The 13,941-nt window shown below is 50.5% G+C and overlaps 2 protein-coding genes across 8 annotated transcripts in view; one reads left to right on the top strand and one right to left on the bottom strand.

Moving 5' to 3' along the window:
* XPO5 (exportin 5) overlaps positions 1-8,544 on the top strand; it is a 30,512-nt gene extending 21,968 nt beyond the window's left edge. For 3 of the 4 annotated variants that reach the window (XM_075748941.1, XM_075748940.1, XM_075748939.1), the window contains 11 exons: positions 504-600; positions 1,138-1,274; positions 1,863-1,960; positions 2,436-2,482; positions 2,689-2,783; positions 3,610-3,672; positions 4,166-4,248; positions 5,538-5,645; positions 5,849-5,986; positions 6,144-6,308; positions 6,861-8,544. In XM_075748941.1, coding sequence (XP_075605056.1) covers positions 504-600; positions 1,138-1,274; positions 1,863-1,960; positions 2,436-2,482; positions 2,689-2,783; positions 3,610-3,672; positions 4,166-4,248; positions 5,538-5,645; positions 5,849-5,986; positions 6,144-6,308; positions 6,861-7,001 — 1,172 coding nt within the window. In that variant the 3' untranslated portion in view covers positions 7,002-8,544. The remainder of the gene's footprint in view (positions 1-503; positions 601-1,137; positions 1,275-1,862; positions 1,961-2,435; positions 2,483-2,688; positions 2,784-3,609; positions 3,673-4,165; positions 4,249-5,537; positions 5,646-5,848; positions 5,987-6,143; positions 6,309-6,860) is intronic. The other variant, XM_075748942.1, reaches the window with a different exon arrangement.
* POLR1C (RNA polymerase I and III subunit C) lies at positions 4,501-13,939 on the bottom strand. 4 transcript variants are annotated; one of them, XM_075748943.1, is made up of 9 exons: positions 13,598-13,928; positions 13,446-13,517; positions 13,222-13,329; positions 12,571-12,703; positions 12,332-12,451; positions 11,973-12,125; positions 11,645-11,794; positions 10,968-11,084; positions 4,501-4,805 (listed from the first exon to the last, which is right to left on the bottom strand). In XM_075748943.1, the coding sequence occupies exons 1-9, from the start codon at positions 13,664-13,666 to the stop codon at positions 4,660-4,662; spliced, it is 1,068 nt and encodes a 355-aa protein (XP_075605058.1). In that variant the 5' UTR covers positions 13,667-13,928; the 3' UTR covers positions 4,501-4,659. The 4 variants fall into 4 exon arrangements, with proteins under 4 accessions (XP_075605058.1, XP_075605060.1, XP_075605059.1 ...); XM_075748944.1 differs by lacking the exon at positions 4,501-4,805 and adding an exon at positions 10,313-10,628 and having other exon boundaries at positions 13,598-13,939; XM_075748945.1 differs by lacking the exon at positions 13,222-13,329 and having other exon boundaries at positions 13,598-13,929.
* Between the last annotated feature and the right edge of the window lie 2 nt (positions 13,940-13,941).

Genomic DNA, 13,941 nt, shown 5'->3' with positions numbered 1-13,941 from the left:
TGGATACAAAGAGAGAGAGCCAGCTGCTTCATAGTATTTGCAGCTCAGCTGTGATTTGAACCTGCTGAAATGAACTTAAGTCAGTTACTGGTCTCAGACAAATTGGTTTCTTCTGCATGAAATGAAGGGTACCCTACCAAACTGCTTATCCCAGCTGGGTGGTGGTCTTTGCAACATGGCATTTCAGGCTGGAGAGACTGGGGGTGCTGTAATTGTCTGCCTTTGAGCAGAATTAGTGCTCAGCAGGATCCCTGAGTGCTGGGGCTCCAACAGAGATAAATACAAACCTGAAGGGATGGGCTTTGGAGAAATGAGGGGGCTATAACAACCTTAGTGGGAACACCTCTGCTCTGCATACAACCGACCTGAACTTGGCTGACCTCTGAGGGGAGGTTCTGGCCCAGGGTTGCTGCACCTCTTGCCATTTGGCTGTATGTTGATGTTGCTAAGTGCTTCCCTCCTGCGCTCTCATTAATGTAGCTGAAGCTTATTCTTTCCCACAGGTCTTCCTCAGCCTCTGCTGGAGCTTTATGATTCTCCTGTTTACAAAACAGTCTTAGAAAGGATGCAGGGCTTCTTTTGTACCCTCTACGACAACTGGTAAGGGCACCAGATATCCCACACACAATCCAACACCACACAGCTGGAGCAGTAGGCTATTGCTGGGCGCTGACTTCTAGACTTCAGACTTTTCATGTGAGCTGTATCCTCTAATATACAAGTACAAGCTGCAGTGGTGGACTATACTCGGTGGTTGTAACCTACCACATACACACGGAGCACAGTCGCTGGGAAAAGTACCTCAAAATGTGGATCTGCTTTTAGCTCTTCTGCAGTTAGGTAGTTGGATTGGATCTCATATCCTGACCTAGTTTGTGTCTTTGCCACTTTTAATCATGTGTTAGGATACATCGGCACTTGAAAGTGTATTTTAGTGCTTAAATGCTTAATTCATTGTCCCTCTGCAGGTATCCCAGAAAAAAAAAGATACTGTCCTAAAATTCCTCTATAGTATTTGTTCAAGAACATGACAACTATCAAATATCAAAAGTGATAGTACTTGTAGCCTTTGCAGGCCAGAGGCATGGTTCCTGTTATCTAGCAGACTTTCAACTAACTTGTTGGGGTTTTTTGAAGTTTCCACATCCTGGGAAATGCAGGTCCGTCCATGCAACAGGATTTCTACACCGTTGAGGGTCTCGCAACCCAGCTCCTCAGCTCAGCTTTCATCAACCTCAACAACATTCCTGATTACAGACTGCGTCCCATGCTCCGTATCCTTCCGTCACTGTCTCAGGCCAGCTAGGGAGGCTTTGAACACGTAAATTGAAAACCTGCATCATTTTCAGTATGGCCAAGCCTAAGAATGATGATTGAGGAGGTGAACAAACATGGATACACCTGGTGAGGATGAGGTGTGAGCCTAGGAGGGCACGAGCAGAAACAGCAGTGCATGATGTCAGAGAGAATAAATGCAAAGGATTTGTGTGGTCCTGGAGGCACAATGAGAGGTGGGTAGTGCCTTCTTGGGGGGTCAGGGGGCTTGGATAGTGTAGGAGCTTGGCAGTAGGGTGTCTGACTAGACTTTGTTCTTGTGTGGAAGACCATCTGGGGTTCCCAACCCACTTTTCCAGGGCTGGACGTTCAGCCTCACAGCTAGGAAATGGGCACTAAGCACCCTCAGCAGAACTGTCGGGGAAGGGGCTCATGCTCTTGCTGTATAGAGATACCACTTGTTAGTTCAGGGCTGTGAGAAGATGGGCTTCAACGTGTCTGTCACTTGGGTGGTTTGGACGGTGTGCTGCAGTCCGCCCAGCAGCTGGCCATATGTGCTGGATCTCTTCCTTAACTGGTCTGTGCAGGTGTGTTTGTGAAGCCCTTGGTACTCTCCTGCCCTTCAGAATACTACGAAACCCTTGTCTGCCCCATGCTGGGACCACTCTTTACCTATCTGCACGTGGTAAGAAAACAGCTTGTTTGATGCCTGTTCCTTAGCAGCCCAGGCTCCTTGTAGCAGCTGGCAGCACCATGTGAGAACATCCGTCTCTCCAAAGCCCACAGAGCCTCGATGCTTAATGATTTTGTTGCTGTTTGGGGGGGGGCTTTTGAGGTGCATTGAACGCTGGTTCTTGCACAGCACCCCTTGCTGTGAATGCAAACCTGTGGATATTAGCTCCCTGATGTTCAGCCCTGAGAATTATTGGGGGGGTTTTTTTGCCTGTCCCCTCTAATTTTCCTGACAGCTCACTCGGATTCATACAGCCAGTACAGCCATAGCATCTTCAGCAGTTCTTGTCCCATTCAAAATGGCGCTTGGCACGAGAGCTGTGTTTAAAGCTCTTGTGCTTCTATTAGCAGCTCTGACTTGGGCCTCTGCATTGTGTCCAGCATGGCTCCTTAGGAAGGTATTGAATCTTCCTTTTTGTCTTGAACAGAGATTGTCTCAGAAATGGCAGGTGATCAACCAGCGAAGCATGCTCTGGTAAGCTTCCACTCCTTGATAGAGGGGGAAATGGGGAGTGGGATGAAGCTTTGGTCTTTTATGTGGCCCTTTGCTCAAGGAACGGCCCTGCCAGCGGAGGCTGGAGAACACCATGTTTACCCTGATGGTGACTCATTCCCAGTGCTTGGGCAGAGGGGATACTTTAAGGCATTGGCTCTCTTCCCACTAAAACCTGTTCTCCTCAGTGAGGATGATGCTGCAGATGACAACCCCGAGTCTCAGGAGATGCTTGAGGAACAGCTGGTCAGGCTGCTGACCCGAGAAGTCATGGATCTCATCAGTAAGTGAAATCAAGCTAGGTCCCCTGGGATATTTGGGAAGTTTGCCCTGGAGAGGACAACAGCAATTTCCAGTGTGTAGTAAGACTTAACTACAATGGCCGGTAGTACTTCACATAATCCTTAGAAGCCAGGTATAAGACAGTTAACCCTGCCAAAATCTTAGCTAAAACCTAGGAAGAGATGAATTAAAAACCTTTAGAAGAGTTTCTTCTGTTTGTTTTGTTAGTGTGTCAGGCTCCATGGTTTTGTGACTGTCCCTGTAGGAGTTCAGTCCTCCTTTGGAATCTGGGTTCTCCCTTTCTATGCCCTGGAGCCCAATACGGGACATCAATTTGTGGACAACCTGAGTGTAGAGCGGTTTTATTGCTGCCAATTGCCATGTTTCTAGCCAGACAGAATGGAAGAGTCCCTCCCCCAAAGCAGTCTCCCTTTGTGTTCCCTTTCTCCAACATTGTTTTTTTGTCCGTGTGACTTTGAGCAGAGAGGCTGGGAAAATTCACTCCACGTAGAGATTACAGATCCTCAACCTTCTATCTCCTTTCTTGTTTGGCCTTGTTGCCTTAAGATGGTGGTGTTCTCAGGTTATAGGCAGCCACCGTGCAACAGGTTCCACTGTGGGTGGATGCTGTGGGTGGGGTGTTTCAGCCTTTCAGGTAGTGCAGCATTTGGCTTTTACACTGGGCTTTCAGATTCTTCGGATACTGGGTAAGAGCTGGGGGAGCTTGAAGCATCTGTGAGCCCACCAGAGTCTCTAGGATAATCTCTGCATGTTCTGAAGTAGCATCTTCCCTTTTCTGTTCCTCTGACCTGCAACTGTTTTTGCAGCTGTCTGCTGTGTTTCTAAGAAAGGTGTTGAGCATAACAGTACTGCTGCTGTAGATGGAGATGGTGAGTAGATGCCTACCTTTGCCTTTTCTGCCCTTGGTGTATACAAGCACTTTTCCCATTTTTTCATGCATTTCTTGAGGGACAGGCTAGCCTCTTGCTGGAAGTTATGTGTGAGGGGTGTAGGTTTGGTAAAAAGCGTTCAGCTCTGTCCTGCCCAGTGTCTGGGGGCCACAGAAAAACTTGGTCTAGCCTGGGAAAAAATGTGTTGTAGGGTTTGCAGGTAACATGTTGGAGCAGATGATTCTTAAGGTACCGAGAAGAGGGGAATGTGCGTGGTCTTACTGAGAGCCAGAGGTAGCTAGTTGGGTGCCCTTCATGCCCTGCAAAGGGTGGGTGCTTTCTGCTTGCAGAGAGATGTTCTGGCACGCTGTGCCAGCATAACTGATTCTGTGTGCAGTCTCTTGGTTCCCAGCTTAGTTCTCGCTGTGCCTCCCTGTGTCTCCCTCGGTCCTCAGGAGGCCATGTTCACAGTGCTGCCTTTTCTCTGCTCTAGATGATGAGGCGATGGCCACGGAGGTTACTCCCCCTGCCAGCGCAGAGCTCACCGAGCTTGGCAAGTGTCTGATGAAGCAGGAGGTAAGAGCGCATGCTCTGACTCCCACCATCCTCTCTCTGTACTCTTTGTCACGCTTATTTGTGGTGCAGCCAGGTGCTGCTACAGAGATCGAGGCTGCTGGAGCATTCCCCAGCGCGACAGTCTTGGGAACATACGTGTGCCATGGTTTAACCCAGCTGGCAGCTAAAACAACCGAACAACCATTTGCTGATTTCCCCCCCCCCGCCATGGGATGGGAGAGAGAATCCAAAAAAAAGGTAAAACTTGTGGGATGAGATAAAGACAGTTTAATAGGACAGAAAATGAAGAGACTAATAATGATGATGATAAAAGAATATACAAAACAAGCGATGCACAGCACAATTGCTCACCAGCCAGAACCAAAGCTCAGCTAGTTCCTGAGCTGCACTGCCTCTCGGCTCACCCTCCAGTTACATACTGAGCATGATGCCAGATGGTATGGAATATCCCTTTGGCCAGTTTGGGTCAGCTGTCCTGGCTGTGTTCCTTCCTAGCTTCTTGGGTGCTCCCCGCCTTCTCATTGGCAGGGCAGTATGAGAAGCTGAAAAGTCCTTGACTGTTTGGCAAAAACCAAAATATCAGTGTGTTACCAACATTATTCTCATCCTGAACCCAAAACACAGCACTGTACCACCTGCTAGGAAGAAAATTAACTCTATCCCTGCTGAAACCAGGGCAATGTGTTTAAGTGCCTTGTTAATGGTTGCAGAAGCCACAAAGTAAATGCAGGGTGGGATCCAGTAAAACATGCAGCCACAGAGTTTCAGCCCTTCTGTGGGCAAGGCCCTGGGCATTCAGCACCCAAGGTGCTCCCTGGCTGTGCCTCCATCCTGGGTTCCAGCCTTCACCAGGAAGAACTTCACCCAGCCGCTCTTTTTTTCTGTAAAATCTGCCAGAGCTGGCACAGGATCCAAAGTGTTAACCTGCTGAGTACCTTCATCCTGATACCTCTGTATTCCTCCTCTCCTGTGGACTCCTCAGAAGCTCTTGCAGCAGCTTTTGCAGTAACTTAAGAGTAGAAGCTGATGGGAGTCCATGGGTGCTCCAGGGCCTTTCCAGGGGAGATGAAGGGAGCAGGTTTGCTTGACATTGGTTCCTCATGTGTACAATGATGCATGCTGGGTGCCTTTGAGCACCTTCAGCTGGAGCAGCAGCAGCATGCAAGATTCCCAGAAGATAGCTCCAAGCTAGCTGCAGAGTCCCTGGACTGCTTCTTGGCTCCCTTCAGGTTTGAACTCTGGAGGTAGGACATAGTTCTCTGACTGGTTTCCCTCTGACTCCTTTTCAGGACGTTTGCACTGCGTTGCTGATCACTGCCTACACATCCCTCTCCTGGAAGGACACCCTGTCCTGCCAAAGAACCACAACACAGCTTTGCTGGCCGCTGCTCAAACAGGTACCTCTGGGAGGAAGAAGGAAGTAGTTCTGGGAGGAAGAAGGGAGTAGTTGTGGCAGGGTTGGGAGAGGAAGCTCTGAATGTAGTGAGAAGCATGGCTGCTCCACCCTTGGGCACCTTCTCCCTCGGGAAGACCAAGCTGCTGCAGAAAGGCAGTCATATATCTGTATCCTGCTTCTGTGCTGACAGTGCCTCTTCCCCAGGTGCTTCCAGGAAACCTCCTGCCTGATGCTGTGTCCTGGTTTTTCACAAGTGTGCTGAAGGGCTTACAGACACACGGGCAGCACGATGGCTGCATGGCAGCTCTTGTCCATCTGGCTTTCCAGATCTATGAGGCCTTGGTGAGTAACTCTACTTTGTCCAGACGTGAGGTTGGCTGGGGAGTGGTGGAAAACTAATCCCATGTCTGCTTGGGTAGGGACAGAGGAGCTAATGGCCCTCCAAGGAGGGAAGGGCTGCTCCTCCAGCAGAGCTGTTTACCTGTGCTTCTCCCTGCAGCGCCCTCGCTATGCTGAGCTGAAGGGGGTCATGGAACAGATCCCAGACATCCAGAGGGACTCTTTGGAGCAGTTTGATTCAAAACTTCTCAACCCAACACTGCAGAAGGTGGCAGACAAGCGCCGGAAGGATCATTTTAAGCGCCTCATCGCAGGTTGCATTGGGGTAGGTGTTATCCCAGAGGAATATGAATCTGTTTCATTTCATCCCCATACCGTGCAGAAGTGATGGGACAGCCAGTCTACCTGCCTCTCCCCAACCACCCCCCTTTCCAGCCAGCAAGCTGTTGCAGCATAATCTCAGTATTTGTTCCGTCTCTTCAACCTGGAGGTACAGTGGGGATGGAAGCACAGACCGAGCAGCCCTTCCAGCATTGAGAGGCAGGGGGTACCTTGCACATCAAGGGTGCTTGGGGGAACAGGGTGTTGAAAGGTTTGAACAAAGCTGCTAGGTGGGTGCTGGGCTTTTGTGAGGATGGTGGCATTGGAGTCTGGGTGCATTGAGTTAGAAGCTGAGGAGCTGGTGCACTGGTGGTTACCTCAGTGCCCCACACTTGGAAAGGACCAGGCCTGAGATTCCCCAAAAGGCAGGCATGGGGTCCGGGCCTAGGAATTGCTCAGAACCTGGGGTCTGCCTCTGATCTGCAGGCAGGCTCCCCGAGTTGAGTGGGGCTATGAAGGCAGTAATGACTGATGCCTGCCTGTCTGTCCTCTGCAGAAACCCCTCGGGGAGCAATTCCGCAAGGAAGTTCATATCCGGAACCTCCCATCTCTCTTCAAAAAGGTGAAGCCATCATTGGAGTCGGACGTGCTAGAAAATGAGGATGGAGAGGGCCTCACTGCACTCTTTGAGCCCTGAGCCTGGGATGCTGCAACCATCTCCTCCCCTACCTTCTATTTTGTCTCTCCTCATAGTAAGCACATTAGATTCTCTTTGTCATCGCCTCCACAAGCATTCGTCTGAGTAAAGCCCCTTATGGGTCCTGTACCATTCTCCTCCCTACGCTGGGATGGGGCCTGCAGTGGCATTTAAACCAGTCTATTAAGCTTTCCCTGATTCCTTCCCCTCCCCTCCATTGGATGAGCATCTTTAGACCTCTGCTTCTCTGCAAGGTGGGAGCTGAGCCCATAGACTCCGTTAGGTAAAGCCTGGTCATCCTGTGGCCTTGGGTCACTCTTGCTCCACTTCTTCATCCCTTGGGGTTTAGGATTAATGCAAAAGACAGAGTAGTGTGCCATGTGGAAAGGGGCTACCCTCATCTTCCTCTGGGTGCTAGCAGCCAGGCTTTGTAGGGAACACATAGACACTCCTGTCATGCCTGTCAGCACTTGTCCCTAGCGGACTGGTATTCTGATGAATCTATTTCCCTCCAGGATGCTGAGCCTTGGGCTGAGGGCTGCGTGCCAGGAAGCCTAGCAGTGCTCTAGGATCTCCCTCGAGATCAGCCTTTTTAAGGTGCAGCTGCTCTCTAGAAGGAGGCAAACACTGTCATATGTATACATACAGATGATCATACAGCTTGTTCCACCCAGAGCCAAATGGAAGGCTTTTACTTTGTGCCAGCCTTTCTTGGCCATCTCTCAGGGGGAGCAGGACAGGTATTTTTTATTATCATTTTTTCTTTTTACTATGCCCTGTAGACTCGAACATGGCCAGTGCAGGGTACTCAAAATCTGGACCAATATCTGAAGCACCTGCGAACAAAAAGGGATCTCCTCACCCTGTTGCTGTGGAGGTGACAGTAGCCTGTGTTTTTACCCAGTCTGGTACTTTTCAGAGAATTGTATGGTGGGGCAAGAGGTGTGGGGTTGACACTGCAGTTTACAGGGAGGGAGGCAGGTCAGAAACTGGGTTTTAGATGAGGTGGGACTCTATCAGACCACTCCAGACTGTAAAGCTGGTTCTTACATGACAAATGGTTCACTCGATCTATCCTAGTGTTAGCACAGGAGCTGGGAGGGTATGACCAGAGCTAGCTGGCACTTTTCCCACCCAGGAGACAGAACAATAACCCGTGGCGGGCAGAGAAGGTGGCGTCTCCACTTGGATAGACTGGACAGAAAAGCTGGGGTTGGGAAGCGGGGGGGAGCGCAGAAAGGAAGAGCAGGCCTTTGGAATCCACTCACCCTCCTGCCCCTGCTGTTCCACCAGCATCCTCCACTTTCCTCCTGGCCTCCAACTTTTTTAACCTCTGAGCTAACATGGCTCCTGGCTCTAGCAAAGGCTGGGTGTATTTATTGTGTTGTGATATTTTTAACATTCTGTGACTTCATGCTAGACACAAGGGGGTTTTTTTAAATGGTTTTTAGAACCCTTTTTGTAGGAATGTTTAAATCTGAAGCTGTCTCTGAACTGCTTGTGTTACACCTCTGAATGTCAGTAAAGCTATTCCAGTTTCATACACATGGTGTCATTGTTTCATTTTTATTCTTTTATCTGTTTCAGTAAGCTTTGAGGGCTCTGCTGCCCAGACTGCCTTCCTAGGGATTGTTCAGCACTCCTTATTCCAGCTACCAGAAAGGGAGCCCCTTTGCTGGTACTCAACATACATTATCAGGGAGGGGATGAACCATTCCAGACTACATAATTAAATTTAGAAGGCAAGGGGAAAATTGCATTTTTAGATGTCAGTCACAGCTGGTTTATATTAATTCCACAACACCTTTAGGTCCCAGTTTACAGTGTGAAGGGCACATGTTGCCAAAGCGGAAACCCTTCGGCATGACTGTTCCAGGGTACGTCCCATAAGCGATAGGGGAAATATGCAAAGCAATAGCACAGAAAAGTGCAGGTGATACTAAAATTGCCTCTGAGCTCGGGCTGGGAGGAGCAACATCTTGTGATAGTACTGTAGTTTAGCTGTAACTCTCCCAGCTGACCTTTTCAGTAACACAGGAAAGTGATGTAGCCATTGCCTTTGGTCTGTCTCCTCACCTGATGAAGGTTGCATAGAAGGTCTCTCTTACAACAAAAGCAGAAGCCCTCAAAGAGGTGGACCTGAGCAACATCAATCTAAGTTCTTGTTACAAAACCTTTTTCCAAAGCCCCAGTTGTAATCCAGCTCAGCATGGCATCTGCCTCAACTTGTTTAAACAGAAAGGATCCAACTAGAAATTACTATTTTTCAATAAGGATGTTTACAGTATAGGTAACTATATTCCAGTGAAACAGGTAGAGAAAAGTAGGATTTCCTATGCTAAATTCCAGCACTGTAGTGAGGATTGACTTAAGCAACTGGGATGCACCAGTACCCCTAGCCATTCTCTGACGTTCCAGTTCCTCATCAGCTTGTCAAGAGACTTTTGCAAGCCAAGACCTATCCAGCACTCACTCACAGTGCTCCCCACTGAGACTAACTTGCAAGTTCTCCCAGGCTTCCCTGGGTGGAGACAGGCCTTCGACTGTCAGTTGTGCTCCATCGTCCATTTCTGCTTCAAGGTCAGCCTAAAGTAAACCCCACCTTTACACAGAGAAGCCCAGTATTGTATCATAGAATTGTTTGGGCTGGAAGGGACTGTCAAAGACTATCTGGTCTCATCTGCCCCTGCTATGGGCAGAGACACCCTCTACTAGACCAGATTGCCCAAAGCCCCATCCAACCTGGCCCTGAACACTTCCAGGGAGGGAGCCTCCACAACTTCTCTGGGCAACTTGTTCCAGTGCCTCACCATCACCCACACTGTAAAAAAAAAGTCTTCTATCCAATCCAAATCTGCCCTCTTTCAGTTTGAAACCATTGCCCCTTGTCCTGTTGCTACGGATCTTGGTAAAAAGTCTTTCTCCATCTTTCTTAAAAGCTTCCTTATATACTGAAAGGCCACAACAAGGTCTCCCTGGAGCCGCCTTTTCTCCAGGCTCAACAACCCCAACTCTCAGCCTTTGTCATAGAAGAGGTGTCCCAGCCCTCTTGACGGTACAGCCTTTTATCTACCACCTTTAACTACCCTGGAGCTGGTTAGACAAACCTGTAAAACAGTCCTGCACTGATACTGACTTGTTACATCTCACTGACCTGCTGCAAAGTGCTTTACTATGCCGCCATATTGGTCCTCTTCACATCCTGCATGCAATCTAAAATAAATGCTATTATTCATCTTTAGACCTGCTGCCACTTTCTTCTCTGTGTATTACAGTCTCACAATTGTGAACAGCACAGAAGGAGACAGCTGTAAAGAAAAGCCTTTATTTTAGTGCATCTCCTCACTGAGGCTCAATACCAACAGAAAAGAAATTCAAAGAGATGGTCCTAGGACTCTTAACAAGCCCATCTCAAACCTCTTGCCTATGGAAGAGGAATCACCCCTGCAGGCAGGTGCAGGAAGCCCAGAACAGCAGTGCAGGGACATGCCTCCCAGCTACAGCCCAGTCACTCCATAGGCACAGAGTCCAGCTCATTCAGGAAGCGCTGACACTTTCCCATCAGGATCTTGATGGCTTCGCTCACCAGCACATCTGGAGGCAAGATACCCGTGGACTCCACTGAAACTGCACAGAGACACAAGTCAGCACAGCCACTAGGCAGCTTCAGCCTTCACCTGGCTCCAGCGTTTCTGTCCCTTGTCTTCCCTTACACTGCACTTCTCTGGCTGTGAAGAGCTGGCTCGTCAGCTTACATTTACCAGCAGGAAGCACAAACACATTCAGTCCCAAAGCAACACCAAACCACAACCTCAGTAGTTACCACCCACTGGACTATGAATGTATGAATGCTGCTGATGTGGGAGGGAGGAGAGGCAGAAACCCAGTTACACATGACGGCCAGTCTCTGCTTGTTTGCACAAACCACAGCAGGGCTCTATGTTCTGTGGAAAATGGGGCACTTACAGATGTAATGGTTTCGCACTCTTGCCAGGCGCACAAGGTTTTTCAGACCCTCGTGACGGAAAACTTCTCTGCTGAAAGTGTCCAACCGTGCATTGGCTACTCTTGCCACCTTTTTTCCTAAAGGGGAAAAGATGAAACAAGATGTGTGCCTGCAGGAGATGGGTACCTTGCGGTCACAGCAGGTGCTTACCCCTCAAACATGCACTCCCCCATCAGCAAAGCCACCACTATAAAGAATTAGCACATCCCAAACATGAAACGCCAACCTGACAGAACTGGTCATCTTGAACAGTTCCAACCCAAGCACAAAGTTTATATGCCCCCCTGGGCAAGACACAAGAAGCCTTCTCCACACTCAGCTGCTGGAAAGAGCAAGCTCGCTACCCAGTATTACAGACAACTGAAAAGTACTGGAAGCTGCAGTCAGCAGCTGCAGAGCTCTGCGGACAGACACCCAGAGCCTCAGCATTTCAGGGAGATCCCAGTTCATCACCCAACACATCTGCATGTGACAGCCACTCATCCATAAAACCAGGCTCAGAATAGCATGAACAGCTGCTGACTGGCAAGACAACATCACAATGTGGCTTTGACTCTACAAGGTTTGGCTCTAGTCTCTAATCAGCCTCTGCTAAGGCTTGTAATGCAAAAGGCACTTTAGAGGAGGAAAAAAGCACCTTTGATGTTCTGGATCTCAATGACTCCAGGGGAAAAGCACTTCTGCAACACCTCAGCTGCCTCATCCTCAATAGGCTGCAGGAGAGTAATGTCAGGAAGCAGTCGATAACTAGCCGTGGCCACAGGAGAAAACTTGGCATGATCTTTACCTGCATGAAGAGTTAAGAATCAAGGATGAAGGCAGGCCTCAGGGAATGAAAGTGCAAGGATGCCAGGGTCTGAAGTTCCAGGGGGAAAGCCAGTTCTCCACCCTTCCCTTTCACACAGCTGTGCCCTAGTCCGAGCACTCACGCTCCTCCTCCTGCTGCCCCAGGACCCACGACTCACCTATACCTTTGACACAATGCATAAGCACATCTATTTCCTGGCCAGGTCGCAATAGTGCGATGAGGATGTCATCATGAACAGGTCGGAAGTCAGCATCTGGAAAGAGCTCTGTCTGATTCCCCAAGGGCACCCATGTCATATGTTTACTGTACACTGTGAAGAGAAGCCACAAGCATCAGCCAGCTGCTGTCTCAAAACAGGTTGCTGACCTGTACAGGACTGAAGGTGGCAAAAAGTAAGTTTAGCAGAATGAGGGAATCGGCTTGCTCTGCTCACAAGGCTGAGAGAACAGACCAAATCTTGTCTCCCAAGATCAAAAAAGAAAAAACTAACAGCTATTTATAGGAGATATCTCTCACCTTTGTGATTGAAATATAGTTCATTAGGATCAGATGATTCCTTGGCTGCACGAGGGTTTCGGCTACATTTTATTTTCAGCTGGAACTGCAGAGTATCAATTTCTGTGCCTTCTTCATCTCCTGGGAAGGGAAAAACAGCACAAGCCTCTATGGAATCACACTTCTGCTCAGTTTACATGACCTTGATTTCCTGCTTTGGGTGGAACTTTCAGTATTTCTCTTTGATCCATGACTCTCACCTTGGTTTCTATATTCGAAGAGTCGAGGGTCAGCTAGGATAGGGATGAGGCCCAAGCGATGAGCCAGAATTTCATCCTGCACAATGGATGTGTTGTTGTACACAAAGACTTTCTCTACAGCCATCGTTGGCACCTCAGGGAGACGAGAGATCAAGTCAGCATAAGATGACAGTTGAACTCCATGATAACAGAATATCCAGCTAGTGTTCCTTCTCTCCCACAAATAACTGCCCTACAGACAATTTTTAGTGCTATTTCTGCCTAACCTGGCAACCCAATATAACCTTACACCAAATATACCCCTTCTGCATTTCTTTTTTTTTTTTTTTTTAAACAAATGACCATGAGAAGTGAGAGGCAGGCTGATCCACAGACACTACCAACAGCACCCTAAAAAGCAACAAGCACTGTCACTCATACTGCTAAGGCCCTAACACTCTTTGGGCTCCTGACACACGTGCAGAATGATTTTACGCTTCTCTTCCAAACCCTGATGCTGTCCAGAAGGGCTGACATAAGGCAGGGCCTTCCCTGCTCCCCATCACGCAAGTCCCCCCGCCCCTAGGCCTCCACCCGCAGGCCTTCCCCCGCAGCTCCCCGCACCGCCCCGGTGAGCCTCACTCCCTGCCTCCCGCCCGCCCGCAGCGGTACCTCGGCGAGCAGGATGCGGCGGAAGGCGTTGGCGATGGCGGCGTCGATGCCCACCATGTCGAACTCCAGCGCGCCCTCCTCCTCGCGGATTATGTCCACGCGGAACGCCTGCACAGGCCACGCGCCGCGGGTCACGCCGGGCGCCCCGTACGGGGCCCGACCCCCGCGCGCACACACACCCCCCCCCCAACCGCCCCAACCGCCGGCAGCGCTCACCCACCCACCTCCTCGAAGCGCCGCTGGTCCCAGGCGTCCTCGTAGCCGGGGTAGTTGCCGGGGAAGTCGGTGGTGTGGACCTGCGAGGACGCAGACAGGCGGGGCCGTGAGGGGGGCCGGGAGCCGGGCGCTCCCCGCCATCCCGCCCCGTCCCACTCACGTTGCGGACGCCGAACTCGCCCAGCACCACGCGGTCCCGCATCTCGTCGGTGCCCCTCTCGGCCGCCATGGCCGCCGCCGCCGCCAGCGGGGGGGGGGCGAGGGGGCGGCGCTCCCCGCCACGTGACCGGCCTCTGCCCGCCCACGCGTGGCCTCTTCGCTACCGGGGAGATCGGCGCTCGCCCGTGGCCGGCCGGCCCGGCGTCCCTGCAGCAGCGCATCCCTCCCGCCCGCCTCGCCAACTCCCCTCGCTGTCTCGTCGTTGCCCCACGCTGCTGCGCCCTTCCCCGCCCTGCGCCACACACAAGATGGTGGTGCCGCTCGCGCGGCCTCGCGAGAGTGTGG

Source organism: Balearica regulorum, chromosome 3 (assembly GCF_011004875.1).
Source record: "Balearica regulorum gibbericeps isolate bBalReg1 chromosome 3, bBalReg1.pri, whole genome shotgun sequence".
Taxonomy (NCBI): domain Eukaryota; kingdom Metazoa; phylum Chordata; class Aves; order Gruiformes; family Gruidae; genus Balearica; species Balearica regulorum.
Note: the sequence above shows the minus strand (reverse complement) of the source record. Positions and strands in the feature narration are given on the sequence as shown.

What these genes read in the sequence shown, in the direction of transcription:
- POLR1C (XM_075748943.1), bottom strand. Translation starts at nt 13,666, where the DNA reads ATGGCGGCCGAGAGGGGCACCGACGAGATGCGGGACCGCGTGGTGCTG. An exon ending in ACCAGCGGCGCTTCGAGGAG is followed by an intron (nt 13,330 to 13,445) that starts GTGGGTGGGTGA and finishes TGGCCTGTGCAG; the next exon opens with GCGTTCCGCGTGGACATAAT. An exon ending in GCCGCATCCTGCTCGCCGAG is followed by an intron (nt 12,704 to 13,221) that starts GTACCGCTGCGG and finishes CGTCTCCCTGAG; the next exon opens with GTGCCAACGATGGCTGTAGA.